The following is a 24,822-nucleotide window of genomic DNA, read 5'->3' as shown; positions in this document are numbered from 1 at the left end:
TGGCGTCACAGATGGAGAGGGTTGAAAAGAGACCTTTTAGCATATTGGCCTTCATAAATCAAAGTATTGAGTACAGGAGTTGGGATGTTATGGTAAAGTTGTTTAAGGCTTCAGTGAGGCCAAATTTGGAGTATTGTGTCCAATTTTGGTCACCTCACTACAGGAAAGATACAATAAGATAGAAAGAGTTCAGAGAGGATTTACTAGGATGTTGCCTGGTCTTCAGGAACTGGGTTACAAGTAAAGGTTAAACAGGTTTGGACTTTTTTTTTCCTGGAGTGTAGAAGAATGAGGGGAGATTTGACAGAGGTATTTAAAATTATGAGAGGAATCAACAGAGTAAATATAGATTGGCTTTTTCCAGTGAGGGTGGGTGATATACAAACCAGACAGCATAGGTTAAGAGTGAAAGGAGAAAGGTTTACGGGGAACATAAGGAGGAACTTCTTGCAGAGAGTGGTGGAAGTGTGGAATGAGCTGCCAGCTGAAGTGATGAATGCTGGCTCAATTTTAACATTTAAGTAGAATTTGGATGGGTACATGGATGGGAGAGGCATGGAGGGCTATGGACTGGGTGTGGGTCAGTGGGACCAGGCAAAAAATGGTTTTGGCAAGGCCTAAAAGGGCCGAACATGCCTGTTTCTCTGCTGTAATGTTCTATGAAAGTGTTTGGAAACATCATGCATTTGCCTTTGCTGTCTGGGGATTCCTGTTTCTCCTGAGGTGAAAGCCTACTTGATATCTCCTTCTAACGAGGTGAAACAGCAACAAGAAGGAGATGATTGGAGCCAGGGTTAGGGTGGAAGGCAGCAGAGGTGAGGAAAGTGCATAGCTTTGCAACCAGAGCCAGGTTTGAGTTCAGAAACATTGGGGATAAGGGACAGGGTAACTTCACTGCAGGGCTGGCGAACTGTGCGGTTACAGCTGGGACTGGGATCAGGATCATCAGGAGTCAGATACTTGGTCAGAGCTGGGGTCTGAAAAGTTTGCCTGTTTGATAGGTTGATGTGACATTGAAGTATCCACATCAACTATCAAAATAATTAAGCTTCAGCCAGAGAAGCAAAGGACGGCACGGTTGGTGTAGAGGTTAGTGCAACGCCTTTACAGTGCCAGTGATTGGAACTGGTGTTCAAGACCCGCACTGTCCACAAGGAGTTTGTACATTCTCCCTATATCTGCATGGGTTTTCCCCAGAGGTTCCAGTTTCCTCCCACCATTCAAATCGTACCAGGGTACAGGTTAATTGGATGTAAATTGGGCAGCATGGACTCGTAGGGTGAAATGGCCTGTTACTCTCCTATGTGTCTAAAATCTAAAAAAATAAAAATTACTCAGCCATGTTCTGGAATTTTAGGGTTGTATTTATTTTCTGAGATACTAAATAAAGCACAGTTAGCACAGTGCTATAACAGCGTCAGTGACCTGGGTGTAAATCTGTAAGGATTTGCATACTCTCTGTGTCAATGTGGGTTTCTTCCAGGTGCTCCTGTTTCAACCCACATTCTCAAGATTCTTCAAAAAGCAACATTATTTATTTATTTGTATACATAAAATAATTGTCCTACATATGTATTGTTTGTCTGTACATGTGTTATGTCTAGTTATGTGTCTGCATATTTTACACCAAGGACCAGAGAATGCTGTTTCATCGGGTTATACTTGTACAATCAGATGATGTAAACCTGATTTGAATGCGTACAGGTTAGTCAGTTAATTGGTCACATGAGTGTAATCGGGCAACGCAGAAGGGCTTGTTACTATGCAGTATCTCTTAATGTCAGTCTTAAATGTAGATGTAACATGTGTGGTGATAGTTTTTTTTTTCATTTTCAGATTCCAGGGTTAGAGGCTGGGCTTTGCTGGATTCCTATTTACCTACATTCTTCCTTACACTATTCTATCTATCTACCATATGGCTAGGGACAAAGTATATGAGGGAAAAACCTGCATTCTCTCTCAGGAGTCACTTAATCCTCTACAACCTTGGAGTGATGCTTCTTTCTCTCTACATGTTTATTGAGGTAAGTTTTTACGTTATCTTCAGGTATTTTAAACCTGCTTTTAATTAACTGCAGAGGTTTACAAAAAAAGTAACTTTGGTAGTCTATTCATGTAAAAGGTCTGGATAGGAGAGCCGTAGTCTAATTGTATCTTCGCTTGCCCTTGAGTGGGTGCCGTGAAGGAGCGAGGGGAGCACAGTTCCCTGAACCTACGGGGTAAATTAGAATTTTAAAAATAAAAAAAATGTCTGGTTAGAAGTGACCATAGATAGCATGAAATTAATTAATAGTTCCTTATATGTTCCTACAATATAAAAGATTAACTTGCAATAATTGTTTTTCAATTATTTTTATTAAATATTTCATTTTGATTTTTAAATCTTAAACAGGAGAGAACATCATTGGTTGCTACAGACCATGTCATTTTTATCCAGTGATTTACTTATATATGATGTCTCTCCTTCCCCCATTCCCACCCCCAATCCTCCCCCAAGAAAAAAAGAAAAGATAGACATGATATAAAACAAAAAAGTTAGAAAAGGAGGAAAACAGCAAAGAGAAGAAGCGAGAGGTTGAATGTGGCCTCAGCATTTCCCATACGTGTCCATGGACACCATGCGGCCATCCCCTTGTATCAGCACTTTTTCTTAATCTGTTAGCAGTTCTCTGTAAATCTTTTTGTCGGGGAGTGGCTACAGTCATGCTCCCGTATATTCCAGATATGGTTGCCATATTATAATGAAGGTGCTGTGTCGGTTCCTAAGGTTATGGGTAATCTTTTCCATGGGAATACAGCTGTGCATCTCGGTAGCCCATTTGCTGATAAGAGGGGATTCAGACTTCCAGGTCATCGCTATGCATTTTTTTGCTATGGCCAGGGATATAAATGTGAATTGAATTTGGAATTTGGTTAATTTGTCGTAAGATTCCCTAGTAGATATAGTGTTGGGTCCAGCGGGAAGGCTAGTGTGTTGGCCAAATCTTGCCAGAATGGGGCTACCTTTACGTAGGGCCAGGTTGCATGAAGAAATGTTCCTTGCTTCACTCCACATCTGAAGCATGTTTCTAGCACCTCTGGCTTTGTTTTGTAGATTTTTTTGGGGTGTGAGGTAGAGCTGGTGCAAAAAATTGCTATACCTAGAGTTAATGATTGTTGTGATGCTGTCCTTGCACCAGTCTAACCAGCATCTTTTGTCAATTGTGATGCCCAGGTCCGACTTCCATCTTTCCTTTGATCTATGTTACGCTTATTTTGGGCTTTCAACTTGGAGTACCGAGTACATTCTTTATATAAATTTAGGTGCACTTCCCTGTCGAAGCAACCTCTCTACTAGGTGCACTAGGTGCAGGCAGGGTCATTATAACCATATAACCATTTACAGCACAGAAACAGGCCAGTTCGGCCCTACTAGTCCGTGCCGAACATCACCTCCCACCTAGTCCCACTGACCCACATTTGGCCCATAACCCTCCACACCTCTCCCGTCCATATACCTATCCAAACTTTCCTTGAATATTAACATCGATCTCGCTTCTACCACCACTGCCGGAAGTTCATTCCATACCCCCACCACCCTCTGCGTGAAGAAATTCCCCCTCATATTTCCCTTATTTTCCCCTTTTACTCTCAATCCATGCCCTCTTGTTTGAATCTCCCCCTCTCTCAGTGGAAAAAGCCTATCCACATTGATTCTATCTTTCCCCCTTATAATTTTGAATACCTCTATCTAATCACCCCTCAATTGACTATGCTCCAGGGAATAAAGTCCAAGCCTGTTCAACCTTTCCCTGTATCTCAAACCCTGAAACCCTGGCAACATTCTTGTAAACCTTCTCTGCACCCTATACTGTTTATATCCTACCTATAATTCAGCGACCAAAATTCCAAATTTGGCCTCATTAATGCCTTATACAGTTTCAATATAACATTCCAGCTCCTGTATTCTATACGCTGATTTATGAAAGCCAGCATACTAAATGCCTTCTTCACCACCCTTTCCACATGATTCAACTTTCAGAGAATTATGTACCATGACTCCTAAATCCCTTTGTTCCACTGCACTCCTCAATTGTCTACCATTTAACATGTATGTCATTTTGATTAGTCCTACCCAAATGCAGCACCTCACATTTATCAGTATTAAACTCCACCTGCCATCTTTCAGCCCACTCTTCTAACTGTCCTGGATCACCCTGTAAGCTTTGATAATCTTCCTCACTGTCTACAACACTGCCAACCTTTGTATCATCTGCAAATTTACTAATCCAATTTCCCACCCTATCATCTAGATTGTTAATATATATGACAAACAGCAGTGGACCAAGTACCAATCCTTGAGGCACTCCACTCGACACTGGCCTCGAATTCGACGAACAATTTTCCACCACTACTCTTTGGCATCTCCCATCCAACCATTGCTGAATCCATTTTACTACTTCATCATTAATACCTAATGCTTCCACCTTCCTTACTAACCTCTTATGGGAAACCTTGTCAAAAGCCTTACTAAAATCCAAATAGACAACATCCACCACCTTCCCCTCATCGTTTTTAGTAACCTCCTCGAAAAACTAGATTTGTTAGACGTGATCTACAACGTACAAAACCATGCTGACTACTCCGAATCAATCCCTCTCTTACCAAAAGAAAGATTAAGTGGAATTTTAATAGGTAAAAAATACAATTTATAGACAGTTCAGATTTTTTACTTTCACCTCAGACTGTCCAAGTTATGATTTCTAACTTACAATTCTTTAAAACACAGAACTCAAACTGTTAAATTTAATCTAATTTTGGCAGATTGATTAGCTGTACTGTCTATAAATTGACATTCACTGCAGACACAACATAGCTTTTAAGAAAGCTGATAAGATTTGCTCTGACCTGAGCGGTTATGTGATTCACCGATGCAATGTCGACTGATGCCAGCTATACCATTAGATCCACCAGAGGAATGTGGAGAGTAATTGAAATGTGCCGAGTTCTGAGAAGTTGGACTCAATGTCAGAATTGGATCTTTTCTAATAGTCTCTTCCAATGATTCAATTGCTAGGACAAAACGGCTCTGGCAACAGGGGAAATCCCTGCCTACTGGATCTATTAAGGGAAAATGTTGATGTTTGCCCATTTGTATTGATTTTTGCCTATGGATTGTCATACAGCATTGACAAATGCTTGTCCCATTCTAAATTTTTCCAAAACTTTAAAAAGGAAAGGCCAGTCTAGCTGCATCCAGTGAGACTACTATACTTGGATCTTGCTTTGTTTGCGCCAAATGAATAATGTTCAACAGTCTATTTAAGTTATTGGCAGTGTGGCTTTTCCTAATGAAGCCCACTTCGTCTGGGTTTATCAGTTTAGGGAGATATTGACCCAACCTGTTGGCCAGTGCCTTGGCTATTATTTTGTAGTCTGTATTTAGTAGGGATATGGGTCTGTACGAGAATGGTTTTGTTGGGTCCCTGTTTTTTTTTGGGTATTACCACAACAATGGCTGTTGAAAAAGACTCCGGGAGAGTTCACGACTCTGCCGCCTGGTCCACTACCCCCATTAATAGTGGTATTAGTAAGTCTTCAAATTCTTTTTAGAACTCGGTGGGAAACCATCCTCTCCCTGAGACTTATTTGTTTGTAAGGTTCCCAGGGCCTGTTCATTTTCCTCCTTAGAGAGTGGGGCATCTAATTCCATCTGGTCTTCTTGGACCAGTCTCGGCAGCTCAATCCTTACCAGGAACTCCTCAATTTTATCCTTATTTCTTGGTGCCTCGGATTTATATAATTTTTCATAATAAGTTTTAAAAGTATCATTAATTTCTTTCCAGTTGTGTGTTATCAAGTCTGGACTAGATTGAATCACATTAATTGTGTTTCCTCTGCTCTCAGTTGCTATGCCAATATTTAGTGTCTTTTTTCACCTATTGCATAATATCTTTGGATTTCAAGAGTGTTTTTTTTCTACTCTGTATGTTTGCAGAGTATTATATTTAAGTTTCTTGTTTTCCAATTGCCAATATTTCTCATTTGATCCCAAATTTTGGTATTTTTCTAATTTTGTGATCTCCTATTCCAGTGTCTCTCTCTAACTCCCTTAGATGTTTTCTTTTGATAGTATGGTGTATGAAATTATCTGTTCTCTTAGGTAGGCCTTTAGTGTATCCATACTAAAAATGTGTTATCTGCTGAGGGGCAGTTCATTTCACAGAACAGGGCAATCTGTCCTCTTACAAAGGAGCAGAAGTCTGAATATCTCAACAATGTAGCATTAAAATGCCATCTATATGTATTTGCTTGCTCTTCAGGCATTGTTATTTGAAAAGTTAATGGTGAGTGATCTGATACTAGTGTTGCTAAGTATTCTGATTCAAGGACTCTGTTCTTCAACCGGGCAGACATCAAAAAATAGTCAGTTCTAGTGTGGGAATCTTGGGGTTTTGAATAAAAGGAATAATCCCTGGCCTATGGGTTCCTCTGTCTACATGTGTCTATCAAATTTAATTCTTTCATGAAGGCCAGAGTTGTTTTTGCCATTTTGGCCCTCACCTGTGTCTTTGTTGTCTTATCAAGAATGGGGTCCAGGCAAAAGTTGAGGTCTCCACCCATAATTATATTCTGCTTTCCCTCTGCCACCCTCAGGAAAGCACTTTGCATAAACTGCTCATCATCAAAGTTTGGCACATAAAGGTTTAGTAGTGCCCATGGTTCTAAACACAGTTGGCAGTGCATCATTACAAATTTCTCAGTTGGGTCTGTAATTTCACCGCTCACCACCATCGGGACCCTTTTGTGTATTAAAATGGCCACTCCTTTAGCCAAAGGAGGAGAAGAACACCTGCCCCACCCAGTCCCTTTTAAGTTTGTCATGTTCATTTTTTGACTAATGTGTTTCCTGTAAAAATATTATACCTGCTTTCAGTTTTTTGAGGTGAGCCAGTCCCCTCTTTTTTATGGGACTGTTCAAGCCATTTACATTAATACTGATAAATTTGATAGCCCTATTCATATGTGTTTCTATATCTTATCGTTTCACCTTCACACCTTCTCTGAGTAAAGAAGTTCCCCCTCATGTTACCTCTAAACCTCTGCCCCTTAATTCTTAACTCATGTCCTCTTGTTTTAATCTTTCCTCCTCTTAACGGAAATAGTCTATCCACATCCATTCTGTCTATCCCTTTCATAATCTTAAATACTTCTATCAAATCCCCTCTCAACCTTCTACGCTCCAAAGAATAAAGACCTAATCTGTCCAATCTCTCCCTATACTTAAGATGCTTAAACCCAGGTAACATTCTGGTAAACCTTCTCTGCACTCTCTCCACTCTGTTTATATCCTTCCTATAATTAGGCGACCAGAACTGCACACAGAACTCCAAATTAGGCCGCACCAACGTCTTATACAATCTCAACATCACCTCCCAACTCCTATATTCCATGCAATGATTGATAAAGGCCAGCATACTAAAAGCCTTCTTCACCACCATATTCACGTGAGTTTCTACCTTCAGGGAACGATGTACCGTTACTCCTAAATCTTTCTGCTCTTTTGTATTCCTCAATGCTCTCCCATTTACCACGTATGTCCTATTCTGATTCTTCTTACCAAAATGAAGCACCTCACACTTATCAGCATTAAATTCCATCTGCCATTTTTCAGCCCACTTTTCTAAGCAGCCCAAATCCCTCTGCAATCCTTGAAAACCTTCTTCATTATCCACTATTCCACCTATCTTAGTATCGTCTGCATATTTACTAATCCAATTCACCACCCCATCATCTAGATCATTAATGTATATAACGAACAACAATGGGCCCAATACAGATCCTTGAGGCACACCACTGGTCACCGGCCTCCAACCTGACAGACAATTATCCACTACCACTCTCTGGCCTCTCCCTTTCAGCCAATGTTCAATCCATTTGACTATCTTAAAATTTATACCTAAAGACTGCACCTTCCTAACTAACCTTCCATGTGGTACCTTATCGAAGGCCTTACTGAAGTCCATATAGACAACATCCACTGCGCTACCCTCATCCACATTCCTAGTCACCTCTTCAAAAAATTCAATCAGATTGGTCAAACATGACCTTCCTCCCACAAATCCATGTTGAGTGCTCCTGATCAGACCCTGTCTATCCAGATGTTTATAAGTACTATCTCTAAGAATTTTCTCCATTAATTTACCTACCACAGACGTCAAACTTACAGGCCGATAGTTGCCAGGCTTCCTCCTTGAACCCTTTTTAAATAACGGAACCACATGCGCAATGCGCCAATCCTCCGGCACTATCCCCATATCTAATGACATTTCCATCGTTCGTGGTTTCTCCATCGTTCGTGGTTTCTCCATCCCGATGACCACAGCAGCCAGAAAAAAAAGTGAAGATATAAGAGTAACATAATGGCACCCCCCCCTCCCACAAGTGAACTAAATAGACTGAAATAAACCTAGTTAGCAAATAAAACATTCAAAATAATCCTATCTTCTGCTTTGGCAATGCTGCTCCTTACTCCTACGCCATTTCCCTTCTTACTGCGAATCTTCTCGTGTGCCATCTTTTTTGCTCGATCTATACTGCAGCCTTGTGCAGTCTCTTCTGCCTCAAGCTCCATTATTTTTTCTACTTAGAAATTTTTTAAACAAGGAAAGATTAAAAATATACATTTCCCTATTCATTGCAACCAGTTACAGAACTTTGTCAAACCCTGGTTACTTTGTCCATAATTATTTAAATTGTCTTTGTAAGTCAATAATTGTAAAACTGTAATGGCTGTAGTGAGCCCCTATTGTCATCCATAGTTCCTTCAGAGGGCCCAGTTTAGCCTGTGTTTTGCATGTCTACACATTTTCTGGTAGCTCCCGCGTACTTTGGATAGCTTCCCGTGGTTCCTTAAAATGCTTCCTTTCCCTTCCAGGCAGCATGACTTTTAAAGTAGCTGGGAACAGCATTGCATATTCGACTTTTTTTGTCTTTCAATATTTTCTTGGCCTGGTCGAACTCTTTTTGTTTGCGCAGAGCTTAGGTCAGGAAAGCACATCTCCCCCCCACCCTGGAATTCTACCAGCTCTCCTGTCTCCCTTGAACTGGTCATCGCTGCCCTTAGCACTGTTTCCCGGCCTCGGCTACTAATGAACTGTATCAGAACCAGTCTCAGTCGTTGATTTGGGGTGGGCCGGGGACTGAATGTCTGATGGGCCCTTTCTATGCCTAGCGGACGTCTGAGTCGTTCCCTCCCCAACGCCTTGGGATCCAATGCTACATTGGTCCATTGACCCAATGCTCCATTGGGTCCTCCCCTTCCTCCCCCTCTTTCAGGCCCAATAGTATGATATTGTTACGACAATTATAATTTTCTAAGTATTCCAACTTTTCTCAGCGACCCACACGTCAGCTGTGTTCTCTAGTTTTTCTTTCCCATCCTGGACATCCTCCACCTTGTCTTCTAAGAGTCTCAACTCAATTCGTCACGGTCCCGATTGAAGTTCACAGTTTGAGCAGGCCTTCAGAGACTTCTTTCAGCCTGTTGTCTAATCATTGTTCCAGGCTGCCAATCTGGGTTGCCAGCGACCGCACCGCTGCCAGGATATTTTTGTCAGGCGAACCTGTTATCGCAGGCTTTGCCTTCATACCTTCTACACTAGGCCCCGCCATTAGTGTGGGAGCCTACAAGTCGCCAGCATCGAGTGAATTTTCACTCGATGTTTCCAGAATTTCTGGCTGGTTCTGCTCCTCAGTCGTCTGCCTTCTGCTCTTCTTGCCCATATTGCCTCGGCGTGGGTAAGTTGAATCTTTTTATTTGGACCGATTTTTTTTTTTCCTTGTTTTGAAGCTTTTTAACAGGAGATCTTTAGGCCATCTCCTCCCAGCATCACATGACTCCAATTGTTTTTCAATTATTAAAAACCTTAAAACCTCCTTTAGATATAGCTTTGTATTGACATGCACATTTGATTAATCAAGGATCAGTAACTACTTGTGCTCACATGGGACAGAGAGCCTACTTAAGTACATTGTGCCATGTAGTAAGTGACCAAGGTGTTTGTTTGAAGAGTAATTATGATCACAATCTAAACTATCAGACTCTTGCTGTTAGTTGAGATGGGAAGTGCTCTACTTTAGGCTAAGGGAAACTTAAAGATAGATTTTTTTACTGCAAAAAAATTTTATTTATTCCCGACATCCCTTGCTTTTTTTGTAAAGGAGTACTTTATATATAAAACTTGTGTAAATTATGTTGGACAATTTACTGCCACCGTTCTTTGAACTTTGTGATTAGACCAGCTTGTAATATTTACAAAGTGAATGTGACATCAGCCCCAAATATTTCATCAATGTTAAGTTGGAGAGGTTTTTACACAGAGCCCAGGTCTTCAGTGTGTGTTTGTTGGGTGAATCCTTTACTGCTCTCTGTGATAGACTGAGAACTGAAGATTTTGAATCTGTTTCCCACATGAAGAATCTGCCCTCTTTTCAAAGAGACAGCGAATGTGGCTATTTCTATGTTCCACTTTTCCCAGGAGTAACACACAACAGCACCTATTCTAGTTCCTGTAATTCAACCCTGATTTTCACAAGATTCCAACCCATGTGTGTCACAGGGTTTTGACTTCTGTACTCTCCAAATTAAATTGATCCAAAAATGTCTGAATTTGATAACATATTGCTCTAATTCATGTGACAGTTACATCATCAATGAGGTCAGTCCCAATTCTTGGAAACCATGTGATCATTTACTAGAACTTTCGATAGTTGCAAACCCCAGATTCTTGTAAACCATGTGATCTTCATACCTCTGTCTTGTAGACAACATGACTCTGAAAGATTACCTCACTTCTGTTCCAAAGGCTTAAGTATATCACTTGCATGGCTCTAAGTTTAATTTCTCTTGTTCAAGAGGCCTTAAGTGGTTTAGTTTAAAAACAGATGGCTTCCTTCACAGTTCTTATTGAGTACTTGGATACTTCAGTTTTTAATAAAGCAAATACTCCATTGTTCTTGAATAATTAAGAACCTCTTCAGGTCCATTAGCTCTGTCTTTCCAAGATGTTGTGACTCTGAGAATGAACTCTCTTCTGAGTACAGTGGTTCTCTGTAAATGTGCTGTGATCTGTGTGTGACCCTGTGGCAGCCCACAACTAACTTACTAAGACTAGGGAGCAGAAGCATTGCTTGAGGATGATGGTGCTATATTCCATGTCCACAGTCTATGTGATCCAGTCTGGGCCCAGATTATGAATATTCACTCGCATTTCCCTGAAGAGCTGCCTTGAGATTTGTTGTTCTGAGTCCAAATGACAGACACCTCTCCACACACACCAATAACAGTGGTTGCACAACAGCTTACACACAGAATGTGGGAATTCTTTCATTTCAAGAATATGTCGGCATTGATATGTGATGATACTGTGTGCATTCAATGACACCCTGCACAGTGGAGGAAGAGAATAAATCACTGAGACCCCTCTACCTGCATGGTTTTGTTAAAAATTATGCATTGTTTTTGCATTCTCGGAGCTGCAGATCTCTGAAGGCTGAGTAAATGTGGGATGCCCCTGAGATCTCTTATCAGTTTTTATACCATAGAAAGCATCCTGTCCAGATGTATCACTGTTTTGTGCAAGTACTGCTCTGCCCAAAACCCCAAGAAACTGCCAAGAGTTGTGGATGCAGCTCAGGCCATTAACTATCCCTCCATCGACTCCATCTGTAAATTCTGCTTCCTCCAGAAAGCTGCTAAAAGGCCCATCCCTCCACAATCACACTCTCAGCTATTCCCTTTTGTCAGGCAGAAGATACACCAGCTAGAAAAAACACAAACCTCCAGATTCAAGAACAGTTACTTTTCTGCTGTTGTCAGAATCTTGAAGGACCTCATGTTAGTAAAAGGTGACACTGTGCACTGTTTTAACTACTTTTCTCTATACCCCACCACCTTGTTGTTGTAAAACTATACCATGCCCTTTAGCTTGCTGTAACCCTACACCTGCATTTGTGACAATAAACAATTCAATTTTCAGTGGCTCTTCTCAAATGGTTGAATGCTAAGAATGGCATTGTGCCTCCAAGCACAGCCAGGAAGGAGACTGATATATACAAGCTCAAAGTCACAATTGCCTCGATAGCTACATGCAATGCCTTCAGGAGGTGTATGCAGAGGAAGATGATTAATGCAAAAAGATGATGGGTCTTAGCGATTTAAAAAGGAACACTGCATATACACTCCCATAGATGGTTGACGTAATTGGACTGTTCACACTGTGCAGTCACAGTACACGGTTTTACAAACTCACCATTGAGAGCCATTGTAGTGTCATAAACCAGTTCTGCAGCTGAACAACCTAGATCTGCTTTTATGGCAGTGCACATGCCAAAGAGCACTCTACAGAGATGCATCGCCTCCTGTTGTCAATGCTGCTTTCAGTTGGCGGTGGAAATGCTCAACGAGGCCATAGGCCTGAGGATGGTAGGCCATAATCCAAATATGGGTGGTGCCCAAAAGATCAGCGTTGGTCCATCATAATGGTGCTTGGGACACAAAAAGCCAGAATCAATGATCAACAAAGGCCTGAGTATTAGTCTCCGCAGAAACGTTGGTGAAAGGATTATCCTCTTTGGTCTTCACAAATAAGTGTACCCTCTTGATGGTTGGAGTGGACCAACCAAATCCAGGTGTATGTGATCAAAATGAAAGGAAACTAAAAACCTCCCGCTGCATTGTCATGGGTACAAAAGGGCTGGGTCTACCTGTGGAAAGGTCACAAGATGGTGTTTCATCTGATCACCCAGAAGCAAGTCTTTGTGTTGATCCGGTGGTACCAGATGAGATTGGGATCCGTAGAGGTATGGGAGTAAAGTCTATAATAGTTGTTATATGTAAGGCCTCTATTGTCTCGCCTAGATAGGGTGTCAGCTATCGCATTCACCTTCCCTTGAATGTGCCATATGTCTAAGGAAAATTTAGGATGAAATCCAAGTGTAGGACTTCATGTGGTTCATTGAGGTGCGTGCTTGTTCGTGAGGTATATGTAAGTGGTTGATGGCCTGTATAAATGGTAAAAGAGTGACCTCCAAGCAAAGAATGGAAGTACTTCATTGTGAGGTAAATGGCTAGGAATTCTCACCCAAACGTACTGTATTTCACCTGCACAGGTGACACTTTTGGCTGAAACAAATGCCAGAGATTCCAGCTTCCCACCGACTTCTTGTTCTAACACCGCACCCATGGCACTGACAGAGGCATCCGTGATGAGAGAGAGCAAGGCACTGGGAAAGCACGAACAGCATCTTCGCCCAAGCACAATGGCCTTTTAGAAGTTGATTTATCTGACCTTTTGAGTTGATCATTAAGGGGTAAGAGAGATGAGTCACATTTGGTAAGGAAAAGCAGTAGAAAGTCATCATCTCTAAAAAACGCTGTAACTTGCCAAACGTAACATAGTCAGAAAATCTTGAATTACCCATATCCTGAATGCACCTGAGATGGCCTGATCTTGGAAGCTAAGCTGGCTCAGGCCTGGTCAGTACTTGGAGGGGAGACCGCCTAAGAATGCCAGGTGCTGTAGGTTTTTACGAGGGGTGCTGGACAAGTGGCGACTCTGTCTGCCTTACGGTAGACAAAAGTTAAAGAATTTCATGTATGTTACATTCCATATGTAGTATTACACAGTAATAATGGAATCTTTGCCTTTATCTTTACCTTTGTTTCTTCTAGCAAGATGCCATCCTTTGAAACTTTGTCCTAAAAATATAAGCTCAGCATATAGTTGGATTGATTACATCGCCAAACTTATCGCGTCTCTGAAACTGTATCAAAAGATGGTACTTGTGTTCCAATTCATTCTGAATAGTAAATGTGTCGAAAGGAGTAATCTCCACTTGCTTGGCAATATCACAAGGTTTCACCAGAATTTGATAGTAAGCTTGCACCAGATCTATTTTTATGAATACCCATTTGCCGTACAGGTTCACTGAGAAGTCCTGTAAATTTGGAATGTTATATAATTGGGAATGGTGGCATTGTTCAGTATATGGTAATCACTAAATGGTTGCCAATTTCCCCAGAAACCTCTTTGGGACCATATGCAGTGGCGATGGCAAGCTGCTATCAGATCCAGCTACTGCATGTGATCGAACTCAGATTTTGTGATCTTAAGATGATCAGGGGGCAACCTATGTGCATGTGTTGCAACTGGAGGACCTCGGGTCTCTATGTGGTGAGTCACTGCATATATGATGTCCCTGTTTCACTATGACAGGGTTGCCAAGTGAGGGAAATTGCTAGGTTGTAGACTGGTCAGGCGGGTGACAACCCTTAAGGGATGAAAAATGCAGCTCATACAAGTGTGACAATCCACTACATAGTAATTCTTCAAGTCCATCAACAGGGAAAAGTGTGACAGAAAATCCACCTTGGAATTTGCTACATTTACTACTGTGAAAACCAACAGAAATGGCTTACTGAGACTGAACTCCAGCCTGAGTGACCTCTGCATATCTGAATATAAATCATTTGCAGTGGACAGAATACATGAAATGTTAGGGTGTCTGTGTTCTTGAGGAATTTGAGGGATCACCAACACTTCTACACCAGAATTGACAAGAAATCGAGTACCTGAGAGATGGTTCTTAAGGAATAGATGGTTCGGATGACTTGCCCATGGGTGGCAGTTGCCTCTGCTGCTGGGCCTCATTGTTTCCCAGGGTTCTGGTGCATCCAACAAAGTTACTGTTCTTCCCCTCTGCTGCATCCCTGACACCTGCATGATTCCATCCAGACTGCTCAGGGAGGTGCACCACAAGCAAACCAAATATTGTCTTCTGAATTAGTGAGGAGAAATGTGCCTTGAGGGTCAAAAACCATATCTATGCATTGCTTGCAAAAAGGGGGGAACTTCAAGTTTGACCACACTGCCTCTCTACTTTTACTTCAAAGGTGCTGTGCACCAACAGGTCACCACTTGTAGTGACAGATAGACGTAATGTAAACCATTAAAAAAACTAATCTGTTCTTCAATACAAAAAAATGGCATTGAAAAAAAAATATTGAACCAGTTGAGGTAAAGAAAAATAGTGGGGAGGTAATGAAGCATATAAGGATAACCGAGGAGGTAGTGATGGCTGTGTTGAAAAAGATAAAGGTGGATAAATCTCCGGGACCAGACAAAATATTCCCAAGAACACTCAGGGAGGCTAGTGGACAGATAGTGGGGCCATTAACAGAGATATTTAGGATGTCACTGGCCACGGGGGTAGTGCCAAAGGATTGGAGGGTGGCGCATGTGGTTCCGCTGTTTAAGAAAGGGTCTAAATGTAAACCTGGGAATTATAGGCCCGTGAGTCTGACGTCTGTGGTGGGCAAGTTGATGGAAAGTGTTCTGAGGGATGGTATTTACAATTATTTGGAGGTACAGGGATTGCTAGGGAGTAATCAGCATGGTTTTGTCAGGGGTAGATCATGCTTGACAAACCTGATTGAGTTTTTCGAGGGGGTTACAAAAAAGGTTGATGAAGGGAAAGCTGTGGATGTTGTCTATTTAGCATTTAGTAAAGCTTTTGACAAAGTTCCCCACAGGAGGTTAGGAAAAAAGGTGGAGGAATTAGGTATAAATGAGGAGGTAGTGAAATGGATTCAGCAATGGTTGGATGGGAGGTGTCAGAGAGTAGTGATAGAAAATTATTTGTCCAATTGGAGGACAGTAACTAGTGGAGTTCCTCAGGGATCGGTCCTTGGTCCACTATTTTTTGTTATATATATTAACGATCTGTAAGTAGGGGTGGAGAATTAGATAAGCAAGTTTGCGGATGATACAAAGATTGGTGGTGTTGTGGACAGTGAGGAAGATTACCGTAGATTAAAAGGTGATTTAGGAAGGCTGGAGGTGTGGGCTGAGAAATGGCTGATGGAATTTAATACAGATAAGCGTGAGGTGTTACATTTTGGAAAGGCAAATCTAAATAGGTCATATGCATTAAATGGTAGGCTATTGAGATGTGCAGAGCAACAAAGGGATTTAGGAGTTGTGGTAAATAGTACCCTCAGGGCTGATACTCAGGTAGATGGTGTGGTGAAGAAGGCATTTGGAATGTTGGCCTTCATAAATTGGAGTATTGAATTCAAGAGTAGGGAGGTTATGATGAAATTGTACAAGGCATTGGTGAGGCCAAATTTGGAGTACTGTGTACAGTTTTGGTCACCAAATTATAGGAAAGATATAAACAAAATAGAGAGAGTGCAGAGAAGGTTCACGAGAATGTTGACAGGATTTCAAGGTTTGAGTTAAAGGGAAAGGTTGTGCAGACTGGGACTTTTTTATCTGGAGCGTAGAAGATTGAGAGGGGACTTGATAGAGGTGTTTAAGATTTTAAAAAGGACAGACAGAGTAAACGTGGATAGGCTTTTTCAATTAAGAGTGGGGGAGATTCAAACTAGAGGGCATGGTTTAAGATTGAAGGGAGAAAATTATAAGGGGAACATGAGGGGAAATTTCTTTACGCAAAGGGTGGTGGGGATGTGGAATGAGTTTCCGACAGACATGGTCGAGGCGGGATCATTGGTTACATTTAAGGAAAGACTAGATAGTTACATGGATAGGAGAGGACTGGAGGGGTATGGATCGGGCACTGGTCAGTGGGACTAGGAGGGTGGGGATTTGTTACGGCATGGACTAGTAGGGCCGAACTGGCCTGTTCTGTGCTGTAAGTGGTTATATGGACATTTTATTATTACCTTTTTCAAAACTTTATTTATTCGTTCAAAAAACAAATAATATGACATATACAGCAATTAAACATGAACATTTTTTTTTCTATATATAGAAAAAAAAGAAAAGAAAAGAATGGATACATGACCAAACAGCATGAAAAAAGTTCCAACCGGATCACCTCATCTAAAACACAAATCTGATTCATTAAAACCATATTTTTAAAATTTTTCAGGTGTCAAATATAATTGATGTAAAAAATTGTAATCATTGCATAATGTGCATTTATCAATCTAGTTACACTATCATAACAGATATCTAACCAATCCTCTTCAGAAAAAATAAAACCAATATCCGCTTCCCATTTAATTTTAGATCTATCCCAACCCTTTTTATCCATACCATCCTGTAATATTTGATAGATAAATGAAATATACCCCTTCTCTGGTACCTTCATAAGAAAAGTCTCAAATTTAGTCATTTTAGGTAAAATCATATCTCTTCCAAACATACATTTTACCAAAGATCGAATTTGATAATAAAGAAATAAATAATTCTTATCAATACCAAAATCTTCCCTCATCTGATTAAAAGATAAAAATTTACCCTCTTTAAAACAATCTCCCAAATTTTTCACACCTTTAAATCTCCAATGCAATAAACTTTGATTATATATTGAAAAAGAAATAAGTTGATATGATACAACAGAGTCAAAGCCAATAATATACCCCTAGAGCCTATCATTTTATTTTTCTTCATCCATAACTTCATTAAATGTTTTAGTATAGGCACATTATATTGTTGTAACAAATTCATATTCCACCTAAACAAAAATTGATGTATTTCAAATTCAGAAATACTTGCCATCTCAATTTTAGCCCAACTAGGAGGCCATACCAAATTCATCAATGAGCTAATAAATTTAAGTTGGGCTGCTTCATAATAATTTTGAAAATGTGGTAAACGTAATCCCCCTAATTCATATTTCCAAGGTAATTTATTCAAAGCTACTCTCGAAAATTTACCCCTCCATAAAAACTCCCTAACCATTTTATTTATATCTCGAAAAAAATTTTTTATCAAGTAAATACAGAATAGATTGAAATAGATATTGAATACGCGGAAAGATATTCATCTTAATTGTATTTATCCTTCCTATTAAATTAATAGGTAAATCTTTCTATTTAATCAAATCTGTTTTGATCTTTTCATTAACGGAGCATAATTTAATTTATATAAAGATTGATAATTAACATTCAAAATTGAGCCCAGGTATTTAATTCGGTCAGTCCACTTCAAATTAATAATATTCTTATAAACTGAATAATCTCCTTCACTTACCAGTAATATTTCACTTTTTTCCCAGTTAAATTTATATCCAGAAAGACATCCATATTAAACATTCCTTCAAATGCAAAAGTGACTGACCTGGATTTGTTAAATACACCAATACGTCATCAGAAAATAAATTAATTTTATACTCCTCATCTAAAACTTTCATACGTTGTATCTGTATTTTGTCTTATCAACTGTGCTAAAGGTTCAGTCACTAACGCAAACAAAGCTGGTGATAAAGGACAACCTTGACAAGTTGATCGAGTTAACTTAAAAATTCTGATATCAAACCATTCTACTCTAGCTACCGGTTTACTATATAGTGCCCTAATCCAACCAATAAAAGAACGACCAAACTTAAATTTCTCCAAACCTTTAAACAAAAAATTCCATTCAACTCTATCAAATGCTTTTTCTGCATCTAAGGATATCACCATCGGATTGTTGAAATCTATTAATCAAACTAATCATGCGCAAAATGTTATCTGAAACATATCTATTCTTTATAAAACCTGTTTGATCAATATGAATCAATTTTGGTAAAAATTTAGCCAATCTATTCGCTAATATTTTAGCTATTATTTTATAATCCACATTTAGCAGCGAAATTGGTCTATATGAAGATACTTTCAAAGGATCTCTATCTTTTTTAGGAATTACTGTAATGAAAGCAAGACTCGGGTAATTCATAATGTTCCCCAACTTGACGTAATACATCCCCAAACACTGTAGATAAATCATCATAAAAAATTTTATAAAATTCAACCGAGAATCCATCATCGCCAGGCGATTTAACATTCGGCATTTCCAGCATAGCCATTTTAATTTCCGAATCAGTAAATGGTTCTTCTAACTCCTGTACATCTCCATCCTCTAACATCGGTAAATTCAGCTGTGATAAAAAAAGATCAATCGATCTAGTTTCCTGTTTTCCTTCAGATGTATATAACTTTTTATAAAATGAATAAAATTCATCATTAATCTCACGAGATTTATAAGTAATAAGAGAATTCTGTCTCACAGCATTAATAGTCCTCGATATCTGTTCTTTCTTTAATTGCCACACCAATACCTTATGTGCTTTCTCTCCCCATTCGTAATACCGTTGTTTAGTTCACACATTCAAATTGATAAGATTGCAAGGTATTATATTTCAATTTCAGCCTAGATAATTCTATTTTCTGATCTTCTGTAGCATCTTTCTGAAATTCCTTTTCTAACTCATCGATCTGTTTCTCTAATTCAAGACTGATTTAATCGATTCTTTTTTTGTTTTAGAAGTATAACTAATTATTTGTCCTCTCAAATAGGCTTTCATAGCATCCCATAATATAAACTTACTTTGAACAGAATTAGAATTTTCTTTCAAAAAAATTAATTTATTTTTTCAAAAAATCAATAAATTCCATATTTTTAACCACATTGTATTAAATCTCCAACGATAAGCTATTTGAATTTTCTCAGAAGTTTCATATGTAAAATATAACAGAGAATTATCTGAAATCACCCTACTTTAATGTTGGAGATCCAATTGGGTCTAGTGATCATAATTCTGTTAGTTTTAAGGTAGTTTTAGGGAGGAGCAAGGAGGGGCCTAAAGTTGAGGTTCTGGATTGGAGAAGAGCAAATTTCGAAGGAATAAGAAGGGATTTGGGGAGTATTGAGTGGGACAGGATATTTTCAGGTGAGGGTGTAAATGAGAAATGGAGGATATTCAAAAAAGAAATTTTGAGGGTACAGAGTAGTTATGTCCCAGTGAGGATCAAAGGAAAGGTTGGAAGTCATAGGGAGGCTTGGTTTTCGAGGAATATTGGAAATTTGGTTAGGAGAAAAAGGGAGGTGTACAAGAGGTATAAAGAACAGAGAGCTGACAATTTGAAGGAGGACTACAAGAAGTGTAGAAGGAATCTTAAGAAAGAAATTAGAAATGCCAAAAAAAAGGCACGAAGAGGCTTTGGCAGACAGAGTAAAAATAAATCCAAAGGGTTTCTATAAGTACATTGAAAGTAAAAGATTAGTGAGGGATAAAATTGGACCCCTTGTAGATAGTGAGGGTAGGCTGAGTGAGAAGTCAGAGGAAATGGGGGAAATTTTGAATGATTTCTTTGCCTCAGTATTCACTAGGGAAAAAAAATATTGAACCAGTTGAGGTAAAGAAAAATAGTGGGGAGGTAATGAAGCATATAAGGATAACCGAGGAGGTAGTGATGGCTGTGTTGAAAAAGATAAAGGTGGATAAATCTCCGGGACCGGACAAAATATTCCCAAGGACACTCAGGGAGGCTAGTGGACAGATAGTGGGGCCATTAACAGAGATATTTAGGATGTCACTGGCCACGGGGGTAGTGCCAAAGGATTGGAGGGTGGCGCATGTGGTTCCGCTGTTTAAGAAAGGGTCCAAATGTAAACCTGGGAATTATAGGACCGTGAGTCTGATGTCTGTGGTGGGCAAGTTGATGGAAAGTGTTCCGAGGGATGGTATTTACAATTATTTGGAGGTTCAGGGATTGCTTGGGAGTAATCAGCATGGTTTTGTCAGGGGTAGATCATGCTTGACAAACCTGATTGAGTTTTTCGAGGGTTACAAAAAAGGTTGATGAAGGGAAAGCTGTGGATGTTGTCTATTTAGACTTTAGTAAAGCTTTTGACAAAGTTCCCCACAGGAGGTTAGGAAAAAAGGTGGAGGAATTAGGTATAAATGAGAAGGTAGTGAAATGGATTCAGCAATGGTTGGATGGGAGCTGTCAGAGAGTAGTGGTAGAAAATTGTTTGTCCAATTGGAGGCCAGTGACTAGTGGAGTTCCTCAGGGATCGGTTCCCGGTCCACTATTGTTTGTTATATATATTAACAATCTGGAAGTAGGGACGGAGAATTGGATAAGCAAGTTTGCGGATGATACAAGATTGGTGGTGTTGTGGACAGTGAGGAAGATTACTGTAGATTAAAAGGTGATTTAGGAAGGCTGGAGGTGTGGGCTGAGAAATGGCTGATGGAATTTAATACAGATAAGTGCGAGGTGTTACATTTTGGAAAGGCAAATCTAAATAGGTCATATGCATTAAATGGTAGGCTATTGAGATGTGCAGAGCAACAAAGGGATTTAGGAGTTGTGGTAAATAGTACCCTCAGGGCTGATACTCAGGTAGATGGTGTGAAGAAGGCATTTGGAATGTTGGCCTTCATAAATCGGATTATTGAAGTCAAGAGTAGGGAGGTTATGATGAAATTGTACAAGGCATTGGTGAGGCCAAATTTGTAGTACTGTGTACAGTTTTGGTCACCAAATTATAGGAAAGATATAAACAAAATAGAGAGAGTGCAGAGAAGGTTCACGAGAATGTTGACAGGATTTCAAGGTTTGAGTTAAAGGGAAAGGTTGTGCAGACTGGGGCTTTTTTATCTGGAGCGTAGAAGATTGAGAGGGGACTTGATAGAGGTGTTTAAGATTTTAAAAGGGACAGAGTAAACGTGGATAGGCTTTTTCAATTAAGAGTGGGGGAGATTCAAACTAGAGGGCATGGTTTAAGATTGAAGAAATTATAAGGGGAACATGAGGGGAAATTTCTTTACGCAAAGGGTGGCGGGGATGTGGAATGAGCTTCCGACAGACGTGGTCGAGGCGGGATCATTGGTTACATTTAAGGAAAGACTAGATAGTTACATGGATAGGAGAGGACTGGAGGGGTATGGATCGGGCACTGGTCAGTGGGACTAGGAGGGTGGGGATTTGTTACGGCATGGACTAGTAGGGCTGAACTGGCCTGTTCTGTGCTGTAAGTGGTTATATGGTTTTGCATTCCGCTTGTTGTATTTTCCCTTGTAAATGTGCTAATACTAAAAGAAGTCAATCCTTGAAAACGATTCATGTTTAGATGAATAAAAAGGAGAACTCTTTCTCTGTTGGATTAAGACGTCTCCAAATATCTACTAAATTAAGATCTTTCATCAATGCTTGAACCTGAATTGCATTCTTGGATTTTTTAACTTTCTTCGGAGATTTATCTAATAAAGGTTCCAAAACACAATTAAAATCACCACCAACTAAAATATTATCATTAGCCTGACCCAAACGTAAAAATGCATCCGAAATAAATACTTCATCATCTGCATTTGGAGCATAAATGTTAAGTAAAGTCCAAAATTCACTAAAAATCTTACAATATTTTATTATTACCTTCACAATAACCTCCTTCCTTCAGTACCCCGTACATGCACTAAACTCCATGCTGATCAAACTCCCCATTCTGGCCTGCACATTAAATTTCTCGCAAGTCGACCAGGATTCGACATCAGCATGGGAAATGGGGTGGTTGATTATCTGCGGATGTGTGTTACATCACCAGTGGCAACTGGCTCTACTCTAGGCTCACCTAAGTACATAACCACGATAAGTGCATGAAGATGGCATTGAGGTAAAAGATCTATCATGATTTAAATGAGGGACCAAACATTCTTCTCCTGCTACACCTTGTGTTCCAATGCTTCACTTAAGACTCCTGTCATCTATTTTTTCTTGACCTATTCTTTAATTTCATTGTACCTCAGCTTCCCATTAAAGGCATCTGTACTCTTCACCTCAACCATGCTTCCTGTGACAGTGAAATCCATGACTTTGCCCATTACAAGGACTAAGTAGCTTGCTCTGAGTTCTATATTTCATGTTCTGCATCCAATATTGACACCATCTGTTGTTGCTCTTTCCACCAAGTGAAAAGACCCTTCTTTGTGAAAACTCTTATCAAAACAATTCAAGACCTCTATGGACCCCCCAACTTTTTATCTGGAAGAAAAATGAAACTTATTGTGTTCACCTATTCCATATTGGAAGAGAAGTCGGTTTGTTATTATGTTATAATTATTTAATGCAACAATCAGGTGCTTCTGGGTACTTTTATGGCAAGTGGGTTATCAAAGTATGGCAAGATCCAGAAATAAATGCCTTCTTTGTGTTGATCTTGTTAAACAGTGTTAGTATTTTTGCACATGATGTTCACTTAACATGGTGGAGTTCACTAGTGGAGAGCTTATGTTAAAAGATGCAAATCTCTCTGAGCGCTGCTCATTTGGTTATGGACATTAAACTCTGCAGAAATCAGTAACAGGATATTTAAGGCAATAACAGAGAATGCATTTGAAACACTTGCCTGAATAACATGCACCTTTTCAGAGAGATTGAGAGAGTCTATTTCTTACAAGTGTAAGAAACCTTGCAATTATGCAAGGGGACGTAAGCCTTCAGTGATGGAGTGCGCGGTCTGCCACTTTTTTGGATGCTACCAATTCCTTTCACCAACCCACTGGTCTTCAGGGAAGTGCTCTTCAGAGCATTGCTGATGGGCATTTGAGTGGGGTAATGGGATTTGGCGTAAAGCAATTGCTCATTGATGCTCCCTCCTACATCTTTCCATCACTACCCATAATACTGCCTCTTGCAGATTGATTCAAAACTTGTGATTATCTGCAGTCTATTAGACCCAAAAATCACTCATAATACTTCTAATTGAATTTGATATTAGGACGATTCAGCCAGGCATTTTTTATATCTCTTTCTGTTTTTTTGTCACCAGTTTGTGTGTCACTCCACTACCAAAGGCCTTGGTTCTTGCATTTCCCATCTCGTTTCGTACACTTGCATCCCATCACTTTAATTCTAATTTTCTCCTGATTTCCTTCTCATCCTTTTATCTCTGCTTCCACTGTTTCCCATTTTTTGTCCCTGCCATTCCTCTTATTTCCCCTTTCTTCTTTACTTTGTCTCAGCTCTTGATTCCTCTGCTGAACCCCCCATTACCTGTTGCTTGTATTTCCAAGTTCCATTTCCTACTGACATTTCCCTGCTTGTTTTTTCTTCCAGCCTTGGCTTTCTCCAGCTCTCGCTTAAAAGGTTTATCTGTTTTTTTTCTTTTGCCTTTCCCAGGTTATCACATACTTTGAGATTGCTTAAGGGAAAGAGACCGCAAAGCTGTGGGCAGGTTGTTAAAGTTATTTTATGTGGGTGAGTACATGTGGTGTGTGCTGTGTGTTTGTAAAACGTTCCAGTGATGGATTTATTTCTGTTTCTCACAGTTGATCTTGGCGAGCTGGGAAGGTGGATACAACCTGCAATGTCAGAATCTTCACAGTGCTGGGCAAGCTGACATCCGGGTGAGATCTAATGAAATTCTGACTGGTAATAGTGATAGACATCAGGCAAAATATTGAGAACCATCATCTCCCAAGGTAGACCACTCCTTTCACCTACGTGTCACTCAAAGCCATCTTAATGCAAGAAATTTCATCCTGCTGTACTAATTCCAATGGAGCAATGAATTGATTATCCTTGCATGTAAACAGCTACAGATGCTGGAAATCTAAAGTAAAAATAAAAAAATGCTGGAAATATTTGGCAGGCTAGGCCACATCTGTAGAAAGAGAAACAGAGTTAAGTTTCAGGTTGAATCCCTTTGTCAGAATTAGGAGGTGGTCAAAAGGAACTTAAGGTGGAGGAAGGTAGGGAAGTAGGTGTCTCTGATAGGGAAAACTGGTGTAACCACGGGGGTAAATTGTAAACAAGGTTATCTGATCAATGAGTGAATGGGATCAGACGATGAGGCCATGAACAAATGAATGCCGAAGTGTGAAATGTAGAGGAGGACAACCCAGGAAGGTCAGACTGGGCACAAACATTTTCATTCTCCTTGTCTGGTATCGTATCATTATTCAGCTTTACTTCGCCATGCCGTTGAGTTCTGGAACACCTGTCATTAATTGTAAAATATGTCTTCTTTAAGTGCCAGTTAATTT

General features: G+C 39.8%; 1 protein-coding gene across 5 annotated transcripts in view; it reads left to right on the top strand.

The window, feature by feature from the left end:
• Positions 1-24,822, top strand: part of elovl2 (ELOVL fatty acid elongase 2) — a 137,431-nt gene that overhangs the window by 97,649 nt on the left and 14,960 nt on the right. For all 5 annotated transcript variants that reach the window (XM_069913369.1, XM_069913368.1, XM_069913366.1 and 2 more), the window contains 2 exons: positions 1,837-2,024; positions 24,106-24,183. In XM_069913369.1, the coding sequence (XP_069769470.1) occupies positions 1,837-2,024; positions 24,106-24,183 (266 nt within the window). The remainder of the gene's footprint in view (positions 1-1,836; positions 2,025-24,105; positions 24,184-24,822) is intronic.

This window comes from Narcine bancroftii, chromosome 1 (assembly GCF_036971445.1).
Source record: "Narcine bancroftii isolate sNarBan1 chromosome 1, sNarBan1.hap1, whole genome shotgun sequence".
NCBI lineage: Eukaryota > Metazoa > Chordata > Chondrichthyes > Torpediniformes > Narcinidae > Narcine > Narcine bancroftii.
Note: the sequence above shows the minus strand (reverse complement) of the source record. Positions and strands in the feature narration are given on the sequence as shown.